Source organism: Ahaetulla prasina, chromosome 1 (genome assembly GCF_028640845.1).
Source record: "Ahaetulla prasina isolate Xishuangbanna chromosome 1, ASM2864084v1, whole genome shotgun sequence".
Lineage (NCBI taxonomy): Eukaryota > Metazoa > Chordata > Lepidosauria > Squamata > Colubridae > Ahaetulla > Ahaetulla prasina.
In genome coordinates, this window is record NC_080539.1 from 87,129,160 (window position 1) to 87,152,474 (window position 23,315).

A 23,315-nucleotide genomic window follows, 5' to 3' on the forward strand; every position below is an offset into this window, starting at 1 on the left:
AACCATTCACTTAGTGACTGTTCAAAATTACAGTGGCACTGACAAAGTGACTGCAAACTGTTTTTCACACTTAAGAGTTACAGCATCATGTGATCAGAAATTGGATACTTGGCGACTGGAATGTATTTATGATGGTTGCAGTGTCTTGAGTCATGTGATCACCTTTTACAACTTTCTGACAAGTGAAGTCAATGGGGAAGCCAGATTCATTGAACAATTGTGGCAAGAAAGGTTGTAAAACGGCACAAAATTCATTTAACAACTGCCTTGCTTCGCAACAGCAATTTTGGCCTCACTTGTGGCTGTAAGTCAAGGAATAGCTACAAGCATTTGAAAAACTTTACAAAAGTTCCACTTCTTCATCCTAGATTTTCCCCATAGATGCAGTGCTCTGGGGGTTTTTTTGGGAGGAGGGAAGATGAGTGAATGCTATTTTACACACAATCAAACACAGCAACGGAGTCCAATTGGCTGATTTTCATGTCTGTTTTTAATTATATCTTGCCATCTTGGTCTTGCACAGAGAATTTGCCATTGATGTTAAAGCAGTTAATGATAATGCAGAGGACAGTGTTGCTGCTTGTAGAAGATGTGGATAGGCATTTTTCTCTGATTCTTCTCTTTAATTGGTGCAACTACTTTTATTTATTTATTAAATCTTTTTGCTGCCCATCTCCCCTGTAAGGCGACTTTGGAAAGTTCAGTGGTTATAATAAAAACCAGAAAAATAATTAAAATATTGAAACTATGTGGATTAAAAATGTAAAGCTATTCAAAAAGTCCAATGAGGAGATGGACAGCATGGGGATGAGGTCTTCTTACCCTGTCAACCACTTCCAGTGGTTAGCACCTCCCCCTTGGCAGTTTTGAAATTATAATTTCAAAACTGTTACCCTATGCCTCCCACCGACCCGTACGCTCTCACAGAGAGGGTCTCCTCAGGGTGCCGTCCGCCAAACAATGTCGGCTGGCGGCCCCCAGGAGTAGGGCCTTCTCTGTGGGAGCATCGACGCTCTGGAATGAACTCCCCCCTGGCCTACGTCAAGTGCCTGATCTTCGGACCTTCCGTCGTGAGCTAAAAACATATTTATTTATTCAAGTGGGACTGGCATAATAGTTTGATTTTAAATTGGGGTTTTATTAATATTTTAAATTTTTTTAATTTAATTTTAACTTTCAGCCGTTTTTTGTAATTCTGCTACATTTTAATTCGTTTTAACTGTATATATCTTGTATTTTATTTCTGGCTGTACACCGCCCTGAGTCCTTCGGGAGAAGGGCGGTATAAAAATTTAATAAAATAAATAAATAAATAAATAAATAATACTTTTTGCATTTTGATCTTTAGATTCCTCGAAAGGCAGCATATGTTACTGGAGCTCTATCTCTCTCCACACATACTTTGGAAGATAGATGGTGGTAGCAGAGACTATCTCAAAGCAAGACAGAGCCATGGTAGGAGTACCCTGCAAAAGAAGGTTTGTGACAACCCTAAAATTAGACCAAAGTATGAAATAGAAAGATTATAATTATACTTTATTGAGATAGGTGATAATAACAGAATCTTGCCATTCTACTTTTGCTTTACCTTCTCTTATCTCATTAAACCAGCCTGAACTGCTTCCAATACCATGTTCTACTGGAAGGAATGTTCTTGGACTTCAAATATTTCCCCTGAATATTTCCTTCAAGGCAATCTCTCTGCCTTCAGCCTTGCATCCTGCAGGCTAAAAATCCTCTACAAATTATTTGCTATAATTTACTTTACTTTGGTTCTCGTTTTCTGACTTTGCCATTCTCCTACAGCTTGACATTAATCTTAAAAGCCTACCACAATAATTCTTTCATACAATATTATACCTGGTGTCCTTACCAGAGTTACTCTGGGCTTTTTTCCCACGCTTTCCCCTACCCTTAAACTCAAAATTCTCCACTGCAAGAATCTTATCTTGCTCCTTGGTTTGCTAGTTTCCCATTACTGTTCATGAAACGGAAGCAGTTTTCAGTCTTTTACATTATCCAGATATTGCACAAATAATACACTACAGAGAAAGGAATTTGTGTGGAATTAGCTTCTCATATACCCAGGTGGCTGGATTAACAAAACAATACTAATATTATTTAACAAAAATTGGAGGCAATGTCTGTGTTTCACATTCCCTTCCATTACATCTCATAAAAAAATATCCAGAAAAGAGAAGAAGGGATTTCCTTGATCAGAAAAAAGACAATATTTATTGCTGACTGGAAACCTCTTATAGACTTTTTGCATGAAACAGAAAAAAAATGAACTTATGAAGAGCCTATGTTTTAATTTATAACTGTTTACTTATAATTGTACTTATAACTTTTGTGAAGAAGATCAGAAGCTACTCTTAACTTTTTGTATCTTTTTCTTTCTTTTCTATTTTTCTTTTTCTTTTTTCTTCTCTTGCACTTTTATCTTTCTAATTTTTCCTTTCTTTTTCTTACCTTATATTAGTTTTAGTTTTTCTTTTAAAAATCTTTAATATATTTGTAAATTAAAAAAAGTTTTTTAAAAAAGAAAAAATGGGAGAAATTAAAATTAAGAGTCAAATTAATATAGTTAGGATGTCTATTACATGTATATTTGTTTTCCTTCTGCAACAGTCTGCTTTCCGCAGAAACATTAAAATCTTTTTTTACATCTGACATATTTAGGTTTAACAAACTTTATTTGTGTGTTTAGATCAAACCTTTGTACAATAGTCCTTGCTTAAGTACAGTAATTGGGATCAGCAACTGGGTCCAATCACACTTGGCCAATAAAAATAAAATTCTATTCTAAATTCTATTCTAATTCTTATTACACTAAGTACACTGAGAGTTTATGCACCAAAGACAAATTCCTTGTGTGTCCAATCACACTTGGCCAATAAAGAATTCTATCTATCTATTACTAAGTGACACAGTTGTAAACGTGTTGTCATACAGGTGGATTGATTTATGATAATAGTTGCGGCAATTCTGGTTGCCACTGTTAAATGAATTCTGCGCAACTATTATGTGCAACATCACATGATCATCATTTGTGACTACTGGTGGCTTCCCTTCTTTTCTCTCTACCTGTGTTGGTGTACACAGTAGGTGTGAATTTCCTGTTACTAGCAATCATTCAGATTGGCAGCAGGCAATCAACTAATTTTCTGTTAGGATTTATGATTAAGATTTCAATGAACAATACATAATTACATCTCAAATTGATTTCAGTATTTAGTAATATGTATGTAAATCTGTGTATATGTATATTGGGGAATAAACACACACAAACATATATGTGTGCTCGAAGAATTGGTACGATTAAGAGCTTGTTGATTTCTGTACAATAAAAGGTCACATTTTAGATTTCTTTCTAACAACTATGCATTTGTCTTATATTTCTAAAATATTTCTTCATAAATCTGAATAAAAATGAATATAATATCAGCAGGATTAAGTAATGCAATTTAGCCATTTATAGCTTAGAAATTTATAGAAATTTTGCCAGAAACTTCTTAAAATAATTTCTATTCCACTTTCATACAGAGATTACATAAAACTCATACATTTATTACAAGTAAATAGAAGGTCTTGTTTCTGAGAATGGAATTGTTTTAGAATGATTAGCTTTTTTCCTGGATCTTCATGTCTTGCAGTAACGATCATAGTTTATCAATTTTCCCACTTTGGTTCCTTCTAAGCGCTCTTTAAATACGGTGTCCATCTCCTTGTTGTTTGCTTCACTAAAAAGTGTTTTCCAGTCACTTATTCCACCTGAAAACAAAGAATTATTTTCCGTTATATGAAAACCACACATCTTGTAATGTCAATAAGTATTTGCCTAAAGCCTGCAATACTACTGAATACTCAGAGAAATAAATAATTAGATGTTTTACAAATGCTTTTATCAAATGCTCCATATTTGCTTTTCTGGGTATATTTCCATCCATCCATCCATGCATTTTATATATAGCTGCACAGCTCAGAGTGCATAGTCCATTGCAAATTCGTACTGTCAATTGATAAGCAGATAGAAATGACTGCTGTTTGCACTTATTTATTTTGTGGATGTTTTATTGTTTTAATGTTTTTAAGTTGTTTTACTTATAGTTTTAGAAATGGTTATCACCAATTAATCTTTAACTACTTGGTTGAGTTGGGAAACTATATGAATAATGAATCTCTCTCTCTCTCTCTCTCTCTCTGTCTTGGCATTTCGGGTCTTTTCCCGTGTAAGGTTTCTAAACCTTCTAACCTTACACGGGAAAAGACCCCAAAATGCCAAGACCTACATACCTATACCTGTGAAAACCTACGAATATATATATATATATATATATATATATATATATATATATATATGTATGTATGTATGTATGTATGTATGTATGTATGTATGTATGTATGTATGTATGTATATATGTAGGTCTTTTGTTGTTCGGGTTTTCTCCCGTGTAAAATTGGAAGTGTCTTGGCAACGTTTCGACGAAGTCTCATTCGTCATCTTCAGGCTTCAGCTTCGTGCTTCTGGGAGCAATGTGATCATAGTTTATCAATTTTCCCACTTTGGTTCCTTCTAAGCGCTCTTTAAATACGGTGTCCATCTCCTTGTTGTTTGCTTCACTAAAAAGTGTTTTCCAGTCACTTATTCCACCTGAAAACAAAGAATTATTTTCCGTTATATGAAAACCACACATCTTGTAATGTCAATAAGTATTTGCCTAAAGCCTGCAATACTACTGAATACTCAGAGAAATAAATAATTAGATGTTTTACAAATGCTTTTATCAAATGCTCCATATTTGCTTTTCTGGGTATATTTCCATCCATCCATCCATGCATTTTATATATAGCTGCACAGCTCAGAGTGCATAGTCCATTGCAAATTCGTACTGTCAATTGATAAGCAGATAGAAATGACTGCTGTTTGCACTTATTTATTTTGTGGATGTTTTATTGTTTTAATGTTTTTAAGTTGTTTTACTTATAGTTTTAGAAATGGTTATCACCAATTAATCTTTAACTACTTGGTTGAGTTGGGAAACTATATGAATAATGAATCTCTCTCTCTCTCTCTCTCTCTCTGTCTTGGCATTTCGGGTCTTTTCCCGTGTAAGGTTTCTAAACCTTCTAACCTTACACGGGAAAAGACCCCAAAATGCCAAGACCTACATACCTATACCTGTGAAAACCTACGAATATATATATATATATATATATATATATATATATATATATATATGTATGTATGTATGTATGTATGTATGTATGTATGTATGTGTATGTATGTATGTATGTATGTATGTATATATGTAGGTCTTTGGTTGTTCAGGTTTTCTCCCATGTAAAATTAGAAGTGTCTTGGCGATGTTTCGACGAAGTCTCATTCGTCATCTTCAGGCTTCAGCTTCGTGCTTTTGGGAGCAATGTGTGATCGCAGCTGTTTCTTCCTTTTAACTGCTAGTGGGGGTTTGAACTGATTGGGTGGGAGCTTGGCTGTGATCTGATTGGATGGGGTTTTTTTGGTGCTCTGATTGGCTGGGGGTATGTCCTGTTGGGGTGGGGGCTTGGTTGTGCTTAGTTTAGTCTGTGTTGCAGGGGGATTTGAGCTGGTGAGCTGCATTGCTGTTGTTTGGCTTCGGGGTCGTGCTGCATCTTCATAGTGGGTGTCAGTCTGCTGCATGTATGCCGTCCTTATTGACAAACGAGTCCCTAACATGAGGAATGACACCAGACCCACACTCACGAGGTTCACACAGGATGTCACCACCACACATCCACCCAGAAAGCAGACCCAAACCCACACTGATCATGAAGCACAACCAAGGACCAGAAGCCAGACCGCAGCTGCAACATTAGCCATTTCAAACCCCTCCAATCCATACATGCAGCAGACTGACACCCACTATGAAGATGTAGCACGACCACAAAGCCAAACAACAGCAATGCAGCTCACCAGCTCAAATCCCCCTGCAACACAGACTAAACTGAGCACAACCAAGCCCCCACCCCAACAGGACACACCCCCAGCCAATCAGAGCACCAAAAAACCCCCATCCAATCAGAGCACAGCCAAGCTCCCACCCAATCAGTTCAAACCCCCACTAGCAGTTAAAAGGAAGAAACAGCTGTGATCACACATTGCTCCCAGAAGCACGAAGCTGAAGCCTGAAGATGATGAATGAGACTTCGTCGAAACATCGCCAAGACACTTCTAATTTTACACGGGAGAAAACCCGAACAACCAAAGACCTACATACAAACACCCACGAAAACATTAGAAAACACACACACACACACACACACACACACACATATATATATATATGTTTTTGTAGGTTCATAGCAGGACGTCACATCACAGAACTCCAGAGGCCACAACACCAAAGCTTAGGATGTCACAACACAACCTACAGGATGTCACAACACATATAGGATTTTACAGCACAAGACTCAGGAGGTCACATTCCCAGAACGCAGGATGTTTCCAGGAAGCCCATTAACCAGGTTGTTACAACACAAAAGACTAATGGGCACACAACTAGGACCACACCCACACAGGATGCTATGAAACAGCCAACTAATCTGCAACCACCCACTCCATCTACCAATCAAGATGCAACCACACAGCCAACCAACCCGTTTACAGCAACACTCCCACCTTCCCACCAATATTTATATAGAGACGGCAGCTCCGACCATGCACAAGCACGAAGCTGAAAGCACCAGCCTGAAGATGATGAATGAGACTTCGTCGAAACATCGCCAAGACACTTCTAATTTTACACGGGAGAAAACCCGAACAACCAAAGACCTACATACAAACACCCACGAAAACATTAGAAAACACACACACACACACACACACACACACACATATATATATATATGTTTTTGTAGGTTCATAGCAGGACGTCACATCACAGAACTCCAGAGGCCACAACACCAAAGCTTAGGATGTCACAACACAACCTACAGGATGTCACAACACATATAGGATTTTACAGCACAAGACTCAGGAGGTCACATTCCCAGAACGCAGGATGTTTCCAGGAAGCCCATTAACCAGGTTGTTACAACACAAAAGACTAATGGGCACACAACTAGGACCACACCCACACAGGATGCTATGAAACAGCCAACTAATCTGCAAACACCCACTCCATCTACCAATCAAGATGCAACCACACAGCCAACCAACCCGTTTACAGCAACACTCCCCACCTTCCCACCAATATTTATATAGAGACGGCAGCTCCGACCATGCACAAGCACGAAGCTGAAAGCACCAGCCTGAAGATGATGAGTGAGACCTTGTCGAAACATCGCCAAGATACTCTCAACCTTACACGGGAAAAGAGCCAAATATGCCAAGACCTACATATATATACATATATATACATATAAATATATATATCAGTGAATTAGCAGGAGTAGCAGATTAATACAGATACTACAAATTTAATTTTAAAAGTATTTTTTTTTAATCTTTAGCACTTTCCTACTTTCCTATAATTAAAAATGTATACAGTAATTAGCCAGTGTTATTCAGAGATGCAGTAAGCATTGTACAACTATTACAATGTTGTAATAGTTCTATCTACTCTTTAAAAAAGGAACAATCATGGGCATAGGATTCTTGAGGTTGGGAGTTATTCATCATCAAATCATTATAGACAGATTAAACTCAAGCATGACTAAACAGATTTATAATGATTATGCTTCTCAGATTTTGTGTCCACTTCCATTTAAAAATAATAACAGTGTATTTCTTTTTTCTATATTCTAAACAAAGTATAGTTCTCCTTAAAGTTAATAGATTTGATCAGGCATTCTGTGATGGCTGTTGAATTCTTGATTCTTTTTTTTTTTAATTGAAATGCTCAAAAGCAAATTAGTTAGAATTTCATATGATTTTCCCAATCTATGGAATAGGGATGAATAATTAATTCTCACTAATGTTGTAGCCTCACTATTGTAACAACTGCAACATTATGGATTTTCAAAAGTTACCTTTCCGGAAAAGAATTTCACCAAATTCTCCGTGGGTTGTTTTAGATTTTTCTTTCATCACCTTGAATGTGCTCCTTTCTGCAACACCCTGAAAGTCTTCCTCATTTAAGTTCAATTCAAGAAATGTGGAAATCTTTTTGGCTCCTAAAGCTGGGTTCTAAAAAAGAGATCAATTTGTTCTGCTGGTGAAAAAAAAAATCTCATTTATTTAATGTTCCATTTCTAAGAAAGATATCTGACCAACTTTGGGAAGGGAATGATGCAATATATTTTCATCACTTTCATGTCTAAGGTTCCCTCTGGTTTTCTCATTCTAAATACTATGGCTACATTCTTCACCATGCCTCCATGGTTTCAGTTACAATCAGAAATTTCTACATGAATATATAAATATAGGTATAAACATATACACAACAGTGGTGAAATCCAAATTTTTTTACAACCGGTTCTGTGGGCATGGCTTAGTGGGCGTGGTGTGGCTTGGTGGGAGTGGCAGGGGAAGGATACTGCAAAATCCACATTCCCTTCCCAGTCCTGAGGAAAGGATATTGCAAAATCTCCATTCCCACCCCACTCTGGGGCCAGACAGAGGTGGCATTTGCCGGTTCTCCGAACTACTCAAAATTTCTGCTACAGTTCTTCAGAACCTGTCAGAATCTTCTGAATTTCACCCCTGATACACAAACACACTATTATAGGGAGCAAATACAATTTCCCCATGCTCAGTTTGATCTCATTTCATGTTCATGGATGTTGGCTTATGCTGTGGTTGGCTGGTTGGCACTGTTATTTCTACTTCTTCCCCAGAGCAAAAAGGGGTAAAATAATTATTTGGGGAAAAAGAATCAATAAATAAACACAGAGCTTCCTTAACTGAAAATCATATATGCTAACTGCTGGAGGATCATGGGTCTTTCTTAATTATGAACTTCTTACAGGAAACCTGGAGGTCATTGGCCATCTATTTTTTTTTTCTTGATCATTTTGGTAATAAGAGTAGAAGGCCAGTAAAAGAGCTTCAGTTATTTGGACTTTTTAGCTGTTTCTGTAGAATGCACTTAAGGAAACTCTTGAATATTTTGGCATGAGGCTTATACTCTGGCAGAAATATTAGGAAAGCTTCATTGATATTTGGAATGGATTCTTAACATCTAGCAGTGATTAGAATTCTGATCTGATTTGTTCCAGAAAGATATGGTGTTAAATTCCTATTACACCCTGAAGCTTCCATCATTCTTTCTCTTTCATTCATTGCTGTTATAAGTATAAGAATCCATATATCTGAACAATATTAACTGTACCTCTTTTATCTCTTCATATGTTATTGGCAGGACATTTTCTTTATCAATATACTTGTTCCATGTACAAAGATATTCTATATAGGATCCCCAGGGCACTATTGAAATTTAAAAAAAATAATTAAGATCACGTCAGAATAAGATTGATAACAGACATAATATGTATATGACTCATTGAAAATTTAAGCTGATCACTGAATATCATCTCTATAGGGTTTATTTTTTCCTGATCCTTTCTCCTCAGTTCTAATGTTCCTGAATATTGCTATTATCTAGAAAAATACTCTATTCTTTTTAATTATGTCTGGTATGTTGTGTGTTAGTTAGTAATCAATTTGTATATGAAAAATCACATAAAAATTAACATCATTGGTAGTGTTTAATTTTGTGATCATACCACATTTAGGAAACTTAGAAATTATAGTTTTGCATAGATGCCAATGTATTGTAGTACTTACTCAGTTCTGACATGGTTTATAATCTGAGCATAAACAAGCATATACAAGCAATATAAGTTAACTGGAAAATTGATATGATCATTAATATTCCAAACCTTCCATCTAAATAACCAGATATAACAGATTTCTTTTTGCTAAATATTGGTAACTGGATTTAAGCCAAAATAATATGCACCTTTCTTTTTTCATTTGGCCTATATGTAACAATGACTTTACATGAAATTACATTAGCTGCCAGAGGTTAGAATTAAATACCTTGAAAAACTGAATTACAAATTTGGAAATAGCAGTAGCAATAGCACTTAGACTTATATACCACTTCACAGTGCTTTACAACACCCTCTAAGCGATTTACAGAGTCAGCATATATCCCCCAACAATCTGGGTCTTCATTTTACCAACCTCGGAAGGATGAAAGGGCTGAGTCAACTTTGAGCTGGTCAGTATCGAACTGCTGACAGTGACCAGTGAGTTAACTGCATTCTAATCACTCAATCACCATGGCTCATCTACTTCTCTGGGCCTTTCAAATGGGAAAAGGCCAGCATACAGACTGAATGAATGAACATATTTTTCTGCTATTCTATTGATTTATTAGTTGGATTTATATTCTGCCTTTTATACAAAAGCTCAAGGCCACATATATAGCACACCTTATTTTTTCCTACAGTAATAACCCTTGGAAGTAAACTGGACTGAGGCAATGAGTAATATTTGTTTCTCTTTTCAAGTATTATTATTTGTTCCTATATCAGAAAATGAATCTGTTCATAGGATTAACTATGATTTATTGAAATAAACTGAAAACCTGAACTTGAATTTGAAGTGTCTCTGCTTGAGCAAAGCATACACTAATCAATAAAAAAATAATGATCAAGAAAGACAGGAACTATGTTCTTTATATCTACAGACATTAAACAATTGGAATGAATAGAAATTCTACTTTTTCCTATCATTAAAGCTCGGAAGAACTCTTCAAATGTATCATAGGGAGGATAAGGACTGAAGTTGTTTGAAAAATGGAAAAAAGATGCAGCAACATCTTTTGGATTTCGAATCAGCAGCAGTACCTAAAAAACAAAAAACATTAGAATATCAAATGAAAAAAAATAGATTATATCTCCAAAATGCATCAGATTCTCTGAAAATTATCCTAACCTACTTCTTATCACTGAAATCTTTTATACACTTGCCTGTGTGAATACTTGAATCACATTCAGTTCTTGATATCTTATTGTATATCAATGCAAAGATGTTAGGGAACAGAATGGCCTAGTGATACTTCTTATCACTGAAATCTTTTATACACTTGCCTGTGTGAATACTTGAATCACATTCAGTTCTTGATATCTTATAGAATAGAATAGAATAGAATTTTATTGGCCAAGTGTGATTGGACACACAAGGAATTTGTCTTGGTGCATATGCTCTCAGTGTACATAAAAGAAAAGATACGTTCATCAAGGTACAACATTTACAACACAATTGATGATCAATATATCAATATAAATCATAAGGATTGCCAGCAACAAGTTATAGTCATACAGTCATAAGTGGAAAGAGATTGGTGATGGGAACTATGAAACGATTAATAGTAGTGCAGATTCAGTAAATAGTCTGACAGTGTTGAGGGAATTATTTGTTTAGCAGAGTGATGGCCTTCGGGAAAAAACTGTTCTTGTGTCTAGTTGTTCTGGTGTGCAGTGCTCTATAGCGTCGTTTTGAGGGTAGGAGTTGAAACAGTTTATGTCCAGGATGCGAGGGATCTGCAAATATTTTCACGGCTCTCTTCTTGATTTGTGCAGTATACAGGTCCTCAATGGAAGGCAAGTTGGTAGCAATTATTTTTATTTATTATTTTATTTATTATTTATTTATTTATTATTGTATATCAATGCAAAGATGTTAGGGAACAGAATGGCCTAGTGAGACAATATATTGCCAGATTAGCAGTGGTGGGTTGCTACCGGTTCTCCCCAGTTCGGGAGAACCGGTAGCAGAGGTATTGAGGTGAGAGTGAACTGGTTTCACTCAAAGTAAAAGTCTCAAAGTAAAAGTCAGGATCCCATTATGGAAGCTGTGGGAGGAGCTAGACGGAAGATACCGGAGGAGGAGCTTCCGTTGTCTGCTTCAAAGCTTCAGGAGGCCAGTAATGGCAAATAGAATCTTGTCATGGAATGTTAATGGCTTGAATTCAGCTCAGAAAAGAAGGAAAATATTTCACTACTTGAAACAATTTAAAAATGATGTGATTTGTTTGCAAGAGACACATATAAAATTATCAGACCAAAAATATTTAGTTAATTCAAAATTGGGTAACCATTTTGTTGCATCAGCTTTGGAAAAGAAGCATGGAATTGTTGTATATATCAGGAAGGATATACCAGCTAAGCTAATTGAGGCAGATATTCAAGGAAGATTTATTGCTATTGAACTGGTGATAGATGCAAAAAAGACTTTGTTGATAGGTATTTATGCACCTAATCAGCAACAAGAAAAGTTTTACAAAATGTTACATGAGAGGTTGACCCTCTGGGATTATAGTTCGTTTATTTTATTAGGAGACTGGAATGGAGTAATTGATACAAGAAGGATAAGAGAACTTCCTCCAAGAAGATACCTATACATGCAAAATTACCAAAATCTTTTTTTGAAATGATGGAAGACTTTGAGTTTAGAGATATATGGAGGTTACGGAATCCAGATGAGAGAGATTTTACTTTTTTTTCTGATAGGCATCAATCTTTTTCACGCATTGTATTTATTTTAATTTCTAATGACTTGCTTTCTAGGGTGAAGAAAACGAAGATATTTTCGAGGTGTTTAACTGACCATAGCCCAGTATGGATGGAATTATTACAAGGGAAAAAAGGTGGTAGAACATGGAGGTTGAATGAAAATCTGTTTAGATATGAGGATAATGTAACTTATTGTAAGAAACAGTTAAAAGAATTTTTTGATTTTAATATGTACAAAGGGACACCTATAGGAACTGTGTGGGAAGCGAGCAAAGCGTCTATTAGAGGGATATTGATTTATTTGGACAACAGGCAAAGGAATAATAAACAAAAGCAGCGTAGATATTTGGAAGAAGAAATTCAAAGGAAGCAACAGTTATTAATTCAAAACCCACAAGATCATAAACTTAAAGAGGCTATAAAAATATTACAGAGTCAATTTAATATGTTAATGGCAGACCAGGTGGCAACGAATATACAATATGCTAAACATAATACTTTTTGTAATGCAAATAAACCTGGGAGATGGTTGGCATATAATTTAAGGAAGAAACAGAAAGCACGTGTCATACAAAAAATAGAATATAAAGGTAAAGAGACATATCAACAGGATAAAATTAAAAAGGCATTCTCAGAATTTTATACTGCACTATATGCAAAAGACAAAATATTGGATCGCGAGATTTATGATTATTTGAAAGATTATAAGGTGAATATTCTAACATTAGAACAGAGGGAGGAGCTGAACCGGCCGATAGCTACTGGAGAAATAGTGGAGGCAATTAAACAATTAAAAATGGGGAAAACCCCTGGTACAGATGGTCTTACAGCAACTTATTATAAAAAAACACAGGATGAAATATTAGGCCCACTTAAAGAATTATTTAATCAGATACAATTAGGAGTGGGAATACCCCCGTCATGGAAAACATCTTTTATTTCACTGATACCGAAAGAGGAGCAAGACTGCTCTAAACCTGGTAACTATAGGCCGATTTCACTTTTAAATAATGATTATAAGATTTTTGTAAAAATAATAGCAAATAGATTAATGTTAGTTTTACAACAAAGAATTCATACTGATCAATCTGGTTTTATAAAAGGGAGGCAGATGAGGAATAATGTTAGACAGATTATTAATATATTGGAATATTTGGAAAAGAAGAATACTTCAGCGGCACTTATTTTTTTGGATGCAGAGAAAGCCTTTGATCGATTGCATTGGGATTTTTTATTTAAATTAATAGAGAAAATGCAATTTGGAGACTGTTTTATTAGAATAATTAAAGCGATTTATGGAGAGCAAACAGCACAGATTATAGTAAATGGTAGTTTGACAGAAGTTATTAAGATTGCGAAAGGAACAAGACAGGGATGTCCCTTATCACCATTATTGTTTGTTTTGACTCTGGAACCATTATTAGATAAAATACGAGAATTAATGAAAATAGAGGAATTAAGATTAGACAATATGAGTACAAAGTTAGAGCTTTTGCAGATGATGTAGTGGTTACGTTAATGAATCCTATAAATTCAAGTAGATTTTGTTGGAAGTAATTGATAAATATGGAAAGGTATCAGGATTTAAAATAAATCAGAATAAAACAAAAGTGATAATTAAAAATATGTCTATACAACAGAAACAAAAACTAGAGGAAATGACAGGATTTGAGGTAGTAAAAAAGGTTAAATATATAGGGTCTATATTAGCTCATCGAACAAGAAACTTTATAAGAATAATTATGACTTGCTATGGCAAAAGTTCAGAATGATATGAATGGCTGGAAGAAATTGCAGTTATCCCTATTGGGAAGGATTGCGGCTATTAAAATGAATGTGTTACCTAGATTTTGTTTCTGTTCCAGATGATACCTATAATTAAAAAGGATAAAAATTTGGAAGATTGGCAGAGTGGGATTAATAAATTTATATGGCAGGGTAAAAGGCGAGGTTAAAATGAAAATAATACAGGATTCACGGGAAAGAGGTGGTTTAAGAATGCCTAATTTTAAACTATATTATGAAGCAGTAACCCTTTCAGTAATAAGTGACTGGTTTAACTTAACAGAGGAAAGAATTTTGAATATAGAAGGTTATGACTTGTTATATGGATGGCATGCGTACTTATTTTATGGAAAAAGTGGATAGGGCTTTTAAGAATCATGTGTTGAGAAGTGCTCTTTTGGTCTGGAATAAATATTCCTATAAATTAGATTATAAGATTCCTATATGGGCGAGCCCTAGACATGCAATAGAGAATATAAATATAGAACAGAAACAGGAAATGATTACATATAAAGAACTTTTGTATGCTGAAGGAGGTAGATTGCAATTAAAATCATTACAGGTATTAAATGAAGAAGGAGGAATTATACTTGGTTTCAATATGGGCAAATAAGTGCTAGATGGAAAGAAGATCAAAAAATTGGTATAATGCAAAAGGAGGAAAATTTAATAAAGCAAATTAGAAATCAGACCCAGGAGCATATAAAGAGATTGTATAATGTGTTGCTTGAAATAGATTCGGAAAAGGATTTGGTAAAGGATTGTATGATAAAATGGGCACAGAATATTCAGGAACCAATAATGTTGGAAACATGGGAGAAAATTTGGGTTAGAAATGTTAAGTTTATACAAGCACAGAATTTAAGGGAAAATTTTTATAAGATGTTTTATAGATGGCATTTAGATCCCAAAAAATTATCATGTATGTATCCTAATATCCAAGCGAAATGTTGGAGGTGTGATTGTGATGATGCTACATATTTTCATATTTGGTGGACTTGCAAGAAAATTAAGGTCTTTTGGATAAGAATTTGGTGGATTATTCAAAATGTACTGAAGAAGAAGATAAAGTTCCTGCCACAATTTTTCCTTTTGGGAATTATAATGGATTGTACAGGGATTGAGACTAAATTGATTTTGAACTTAATAACAGCAGCAAGACTGTTGATTGGACAATACTGGAAGAAAGAAGAGATACCTACAATAGAAGAATGGATATTGAAAGTTATTAATTTGGCTGAGATGGCTAAAATCTCAGCTTTTTAAAAGACAATACGCAGGAAAGATATTTAATTGAATGGAAAAATGGATTGATTATCTACAAAACAGATATCAGATTAAGAAATATCAGATTGCCTTTGAATAATTAGAAAGTTATTTTATGTAATGGGAGGGGTTGGGAGACGAAAAGCTTTGGATGTGGTTATTTGGATTGGACTTTACCTTGTGATTGACCGGGAAGCCGGGGTGGGGAGGAGGGGTGTTTTGTTTTTTTTTTTTTGGGAGGAGGGGTGTTTTGTTTTGTTTTTTTTTTTGGGAGGGAGGGGGAAAAAAGGGGGAAAATGTTTTTGTTTTTTTTAAAACTCTTTCAATAAAAAAAAAAAAAAAAAAAGAGAGTGAACTGGTTTGTTCCGATCGTCATCTAGGCCCTCCCGCCCGCCCCTGCACTATACCTACCTTTATTCCTTCATTTTTAAGTGCGGCAGAGCAGGTTGCCATACCTCAGCTGTTTCAGAATTCAATGCGCTTGCGCAAAGCACAAGTTTGCACCAACGAGCACAAAGCGCATGCGTGAAGCGAACCAGTGGTAACACCGGTTGGAAACCACCACTGCAGATTAGGTGGGTGGATGGCAAGATTGGAAGTTTTTGAAAGTAGTTTGCCCTTGCCTTCTTCTTAGGATGAGTGGGAGTGACTGGTCCAAAATCACCCAACTGGCTTTATATCTCATTTAATACCTTAACTACTACACCAAACTGGCTATCTAGATTAGTATGGAATCTCCTTTTCGAATCTATTTACAGTTACTTCCCCGAATGATGTTTCTGAACTACTAAAGGGCAGAGCTTTAATTTGGAAAGAGTCATATCCTGAAAATGCAATTAAGTTGCATTGCAATAATTATAATTATCCAAATTTAAAGAATTTATCAACAAATAGCTATAGTAAATACAGCTATTTACTACCCAGTTATCCATTTGTATGGTACATAATGATTAGTATATTAAGCATGCTCTTGCTTATCTTTTCTTAATTTTTTTATTGTTCAAGGCTGACTTTATTCATATACTGGTAGAAGTGCTTGTTCCATTTTATCAAGATTGTTACAATTTTAGGGCATTAAATCGGCTACTTACTTTGGCTTTGTTCGTGAAAATAGATGGTGGGAATCTATCAGGACGGAGATGACTGAACATCACTCTCCTGGAAGGATAAGTATCCATCCTCTTCAATAAATAAATAAATAATCAATCAATAAATCAAATAAATAAATAAATAAATATTATTATTATTATTATTTATTCAATTTTTATACCGCCCTTCTCCCGAAGGACTCAGGGCGGTGTACAGCCAAGGTAAAATAAACAGTGGAATATACAATTTAAAATACGAATTAAAAAACTTATTAAATAATTGGCCTAAAACTCTGGAACATATAAAACCAAAACCCATTAAAAATTAATAATAAAAATTTAAAACCAATAAAATTTAAGCCAGCCCTGCGCGAATAAATAAATGTGTTTTCAATTCGCGGCGGAAGGTCCGAAGGTCAGGTATTTGGCGTAAACCCGGGGGAAGTTCATTCCAGAGGGTAGGAGCCCCCACAGAGAAGGATCTTCCCCTGGGGGCTGCCAGCCGACATTGCTTGGCGGACAGCACCCTGAGAAGTCCCTCTCTGTGTGAGCGTCCCACGGGTCGGTGGGAGGCATGAGGTAACAGAAGGCGGTCCCGTAAGTACCCAGGTCCTAAATAAATAATCAAAATTCAATTTCCAGAATTTCCCAGCCATCATGAGAAACACCAGATTGGACAAATCAGGTTTGAATAACTTTTGGACACTCTTTAAATTAAAGCTTTCAAAGTCACAAAAGTTATGTTAGAATTTCCCTTTGCTCTTCGCCACCCCACAATCATAAAATCAGAAATTGCTTGGAAATAAGTTTATTGAACTAAAAAATGCCCTCTGGTTTTGCAGGAGGAAATTTTTTTTTAGATAAACATGATCCTTGATGAATGTATGTACCTTGATGAATGTATCTTTTCTTTTATGTAACACTGAGAGCATATGCACCAAGACAAATTCCTGGCCAAGCCAGACCAGACCAGACTAATAATCACACATTTCAAAAATGCAAATCTTCAGTTTCCCCGCTGAATTTTAGCACCAAGAGTAACACACTTCTGGTCAGTGAATTAGTTAATATATCAACCAAGATCAATTTTACTTCTTCAAAGACAGAGTCATGCAGAATCAACCTAGCTGTCTCTGATCAAACATAGTCTGACTGACTAATTTTGTTCTGGGGACACCCTGCAAAAATACTCAATATTTTATCTCTATTGCTGTTTTAATATGTGGTCTGATGAAAATTTACAATGATTGAGTAGGCGATGTCTGTCATTCTGCATAAATAATACTAACCTTATATTTCTCGGTATCTCCTATTTCAAGATAGGGAAATTCTGCTAGGAGAAGTTTTTCATTCAACTTCTCTGGTTCATATTTCTTTGCAGAAGTTATTACTAAATCAGTAACAATCTGGCCAACCCAGTTGGTACCTGTGGGTAGGGGTGGGAACAAAATTAAATGTACTTATAGCATATACTTGTATAGTAAAAACATTAAAGCAATACCAATCAATTTACAATTGAAAGCCTGTGAAAAAGTGTAGGAACTGGACACATTCCAGTGAACATTGAACAGTATTTAATGTTTACAGTTTATTACCAAAATGTTTACAAGTAGTCACTAACCAAGGTAGTTCCTAAAAAAAGAAGAAAAAGAAGCTGTATTAAGCTTACCTAATTCACCAATTGCATTTTCCAAATGCTTTTATAAAGTATAGCCTCTCTAAAATGCATCAGAGTAATCAAGACAAGAAATAACCAAGGCATGAATAATTGTTGCCAAATTCCACTTTTTCATAAAAAGGTGGTGGTATTAGAGGGATGCGGTGGCTCAGTGGCTTAGACGCTGAGCTTGTCGATTGAAAGGTCGGCAGTTCAGCGGTTCGAATTCCTAGTGCCGCGTAATGGAGTGAGCTCCTGTTACTTGTCCCAGCTTCTTAGAACCTAGTAGTTCAAAGCACGTAAAAAATGCAAGTAGAAAAATAGGGACCACCTTTGGTGGGAAGGTAACAGTGTTCCATGTGCCTTTGGCGTTTAGTCATGCTGGCCAGATGATCATGGAGACGTCTTCAGATAGCTCTGGCTCTTCAGCTTTGAAACAGAGATTGCCACCGCCCCCTAGAATCGGGAATGACTAGCACATATGTGCGAGGGGAACCTTTACCTTTTTTATTTGTCCACATAATGCCAACTGTCATAGAATTACAAACCATTGGGCTTTCTGTATGACTTTTGTGTTCACACTGCTTATTAAATGAAATTTATCAAGTCTACATAAATAAAGCTAATCTTACACATTTCAGTATCTCCTATTTCAAGGTATGGAAGTTCTGCTAGTAGAAGTTTAGAACTTGGAACTCAGAAAACCCAATTTTGCAGACTGAGCATTAGGGATACGAGAAGCACTGAAATAAAATACTTCTATTTTGACAAGGTGGACATGTCTCTTGCAAGGCAGTCGCTTCTCAAGATTACTTTGAAAACTGTACTTAATTGCTTCTGCTAGGATGTAACAACTTGGCAAAATACATTTAAAGATAAACTTTTAAAAACAGAATAGTATTAGACCCCCCACTATAATTTTTTTCAGATACTGTCTTTCCTACTTTTCTGGAATGAAAGTAATGATCATTTAGTGACATTATACCTTCAACAAGTAAAGTTCCATTTTAACCTCTAATATCACAACCTAATCATTTTGGCAAGAATCTCAATAACTTCAGAGAGGAATCTATTTCTGAAAGCAGCTCTTAGTCAGGATAGAAAACATTTGGACATAATAAAGCCTTCAAAATCTGTTTTTGCTGCTAACAGAACTAAAATTCTGATGAAACAAAGTGCAAAGTCCAAAAGTTCAAAAGTTTTTCTAGGATCTTTTTCCTTACAACCCTTGGACTTTGGCAACACTCTGAGTCAAAATATGACTTTTAGAAAAGGTTGCATTATGACTTGCCAAATTTAATTTCAAGAGTACTTTGATGAAATGCATAAATATCCCACGATTTCTATGAGTGTTGTAACAGCAGACTTTCTGATGTTAGAGTACTACGTTCTCATTTTCCAAAATAGTGATACGTGTTGACCACAAGTCCTTGCATGCTTGTGAACATTTTCAAGTATTATAGGTAACCCACATTAAGACATTTGCAAATTTTGATAACTAGACCTGAATTAATAGTTTTCACTTTCAGTGCAATAATAGTAATCCCATTTGTGCATAGAATTCCTTGGGAAAAACACAGACAAAGCAAAAGCAGTTAAATAATACAAACATCGACAGTGAAACTTGAACCGTTTGATTACTTTTTTCTCATCAACATGGCAAGGCCTCTTTGAATTTATTTGAGCCTATTTCCTTATTGTAATATGGAAAAAACTTGCCTTTGATTATTATATGATTATTGATTATTTGATTATTATAGTCCGCGGCCAAGGTAAGTTTTCAACAGATTGTCCTCATTTACATGAAAATATATTTCATTAGATATACTGATACTTGGGAGGCTAAAAGATTAAGAGTTTGGCAAAATAATAATAAGGTAGTGCTTTTACATAATACGTCTTACCAAAAATATATAAGCCTCTATTGAAAAATAAGCTATGAATAAAATTCTGCCTACCCACCATATTTATCCATCCATCCATCCATTTATCTATCCATCCATCCATCCATCCATCCACTCACTCACCCACCCATCTGGATACATACACACACATCCCATGATTTTTAAGAATATTTTGTAACAGCAGATTTCCTGATGTCAGAGTATTATGTTCTAATTTTCTAACTATTGTGGCATCCTTCAATCACAAATCCTCAAATGACAGAATAATGCCGCAGAGATTTTTGTTTCTGTTGGACAACAACCACAAGGCAAATGCAGCTGAAAAAATTGAGTAAGGCTATGGAATGTTGACTGGTTGCAACATTCCTGTTCCTGTTCTAAGTTGGAAGCAATCTCATGGGATGAAAAGTTACATAACAGGACACTGGACATTAGTTATGGAAAGTGGTTTCTCAAGTTAATGTTGTGTGTTCAACGCCTGCACAGGAGGATGATATTCCTTAAGATAGGGGGGATGAGCAACATTTTGGTGACCACTAATCTTGTTTAACATTTCTAAAGGGCAGAGGACCAAAGTCAGATTCATCACGGAATTTGTAGGAACATCTTTGCTTTAAACTGATATACTGTATGCCTACTTCAACGGCTACATCATACTTTTAATCTATTCCCGACCTCAAAATGGCAGGAAATAGTACTCTTAAAAGGGACTCTGAGGATGACTAAAAGGATGATCAGTAACTGTAGGATGCTCTGGGCTTTAGTTTGCTCCTTCCTGCTTTAGGCTGAAGCTCAATGAGAAGGCCTGGCTACATCAATGATGCCATTAAGTTAGCACATGGGAAGTAAAGCAGAAGATAGAATAGAATAGAATAGAATTTTTTATTGGCCAAGTGTGATTGGACACACAAGGAATTTGTCTTGGTGCGTATGCTCTCAGTGTACATAAAAGAAAAGATACCTTCATCAAGGTACAACATTTACAACACAAATGATGGTTAATATATCAATATATAAATCATAAGGATTACCAGCAACAAAGTTACAGTCACACAGTCATAAGTGGAAAGAGATTGGTGATGGGAACGATGATAAGATTAATAGTAGTGCAGATTTAGTAAATAGTTTGACAGTGTTGAGGGAATTATTTGTTTAGCAGAGTGATGGCCTTCGGGAAAAAACTGTTCTTGTGTCTAGTTGTTCTGGTGTGCAGTGCTCTATAGCGTCGTTTTGAGGGTAGGAATTGAAACAGGTAGCGGCGGTGGTAGAAGGCTCCACGAACCGGTAGCGGCGGTGGCAGAAGGCTCCACAAACCGGTAGCGGCGGTGGCAGAAGGCTCCACCCAGTTGGACGCTTCTGCACATGCACAGAAGCGCATGGGTGCATGAGCAAACCAGTGACAACGGGATTTGGAACCAGCCCCTGTTTTGTAACTAAAAATGTCAGCAATATAGAATCATAGTAAGTATGGCATATATTCAATTGATCAATTTGAAGTCTATTTAACACTACATGGTTTCTCTCTATAGATGTAATGATAGTTTTCTTTCCACAGTGCATCTTCAGAGATTAAATACGTATTATTGAGGCCTAAAATTGCTTAGGGAATGGCAGAAATCAGGAAATTACGGATATGCAAAGATGTTTTTGATATTATTCCTGAAGTTTCCCTTACCCTTTGATTTTATTCTAGGCTGTTACCCTACAATTCATCAATTCATCATTATTTCAACTAAAATCTAATAGGGCAGGGCCTTTAAAAAATATGTATCAAAAGGCCAGAATCACCTTTGTAGGTATAAGAAAACAGACAAATAAACAAACAAATAAACTCACCAGATTTGCAGTAACCTGCTAGAAGTACATCATCACTCCTAGCTTGGAAGGCCTCCAAAGCTTTGAACTGCTCTGGGTTGCAAAAGACAGTTGGGTATACAATTCCTTCATGAGTAAAGAGCATCTCCTCTGGTGTCATCTGCTCTCCTTCTTTTTGGACCTTTTCCAGAATCTCAATAAACTTTTTTCTCACATATGCCATTTCTGCCGCCTTCTCTCTCTTTTTGGTATGTGTAGTGGAATATATATATTCAGCTGTCAAAGAAAGGCAGTGATTAAAAACCTGCATTTACAGTGCAAATCAAACTATCCAAATACAAACAAAAAGAAGAAAAAGGTTTTTCTACAACTGAAGGCATTTCAATCCCGGATACTTACTATTAGGATGAAAGTGGAAAAACATAGTTTTAAATTTTAAAAGATCTAATGACAATGTCCCCATAAATACTTATTCTGCTAGAGAGTTTAAGCTGTTCAAGTTGTAAGATTCTCTAATACAAAGCTATTCGGTTCGGCTGCAACAAGTAAGTACCAGTAAAACAAACAAATACTTTTCTCCGCTCTAAAAAAGAAATCATCATTTCATCCTGCTTCATTTTTTCTTCAATATTTCTGCGTTCTTTGAAATATATCAGGATTGGCTTACATTCGTCCACTCTCTTCCCTCTGCAGTAAGAGACAGTGTTTCTGATGCACTTCAGTATATCAGCTCTTAAGACAGTAATCAATCTTGATGGAGATCTCAGACCTTGTTTTCTTTGCAATTTAATGCTCAACAAGACACAGCCTGCAAAAAGCTGGAGAAGACCCACCTCTGGTGTGTGCCTAGCATAAATGATCCCAGATCCCTGCCCTCCGTTGTTTCCCTTTGTATTTAATTGTGTGTTTCACGTCCCCGGCTAACATATTTTCTCCCTTTTTTCATTTCATTTCCTTTCCCCCTGCTCCCCTCTCTTTCCATTTTAATTGTGAAAGTTTTTTGATCCTGGCGTTTTAGTTTTAGTTTTGATTTACTGAGTTTGAGAGGAGTCATGCTGGAGCACTGTGTGCTTTGCTTTCCTACTAAATAATGTTCATTTCTATTATTTTTAGAGCTGGTTCTATTCATCAGCTTTGAAAATATTTCTGCTAATTTTATTTTATTTTTTAAACGTTTGTTTTATTTAAAACATTTATATAGCCACCCATCTTTTACATCAAACTTTAGGAAGTTCCCAACTAATAATTAAAAGAACATTTTATTTTTTATTTATTTATTTTGTCAAGTACATA

General features: G+C 35.7%; 2 protein-coding genes across 2 annotated transcripts in view; one reads left to right on the top strand and one right to left on the bottom strand.

Moving 5' to 3' along the window:
- The window catches only part of LOC131190292 (uncharacterized), a 170,883-nt gene that overhangs the window by 110,856 nt on the left and 36,712 nt on the right, over positions 1–23,315 (top strand). The window lies entirely within an intron of this gene.
- Positions 1,520–22,898, bottom strand: LOC131190300 (sulfotransferase 6B1-like). The gene is made up of 8 exons (XM_058167570.1): positions 22,690–22,898; positions 22,044–22,298; positions 17,936–18,072; positions 16,650–16,739; positions 10,713–10,839; positions 9,315–9,409; positions 8,014–8,170; positions 1,520–3,774 (listed from the first exon to the last, which is right to left on the bottom strand). The coding sequence occupies exons 2-8, from the start codon at positions 22,243–22,245 to the stop codon at positions 3,644–3,646; spliced, it is 939 nt and encodes a 312-aa protein (XP_058023553.1). The 5' UTR covers positions 22,246–22,298; positions 22,690–22,898; the 3' UTR covers positions 1,520–3,643.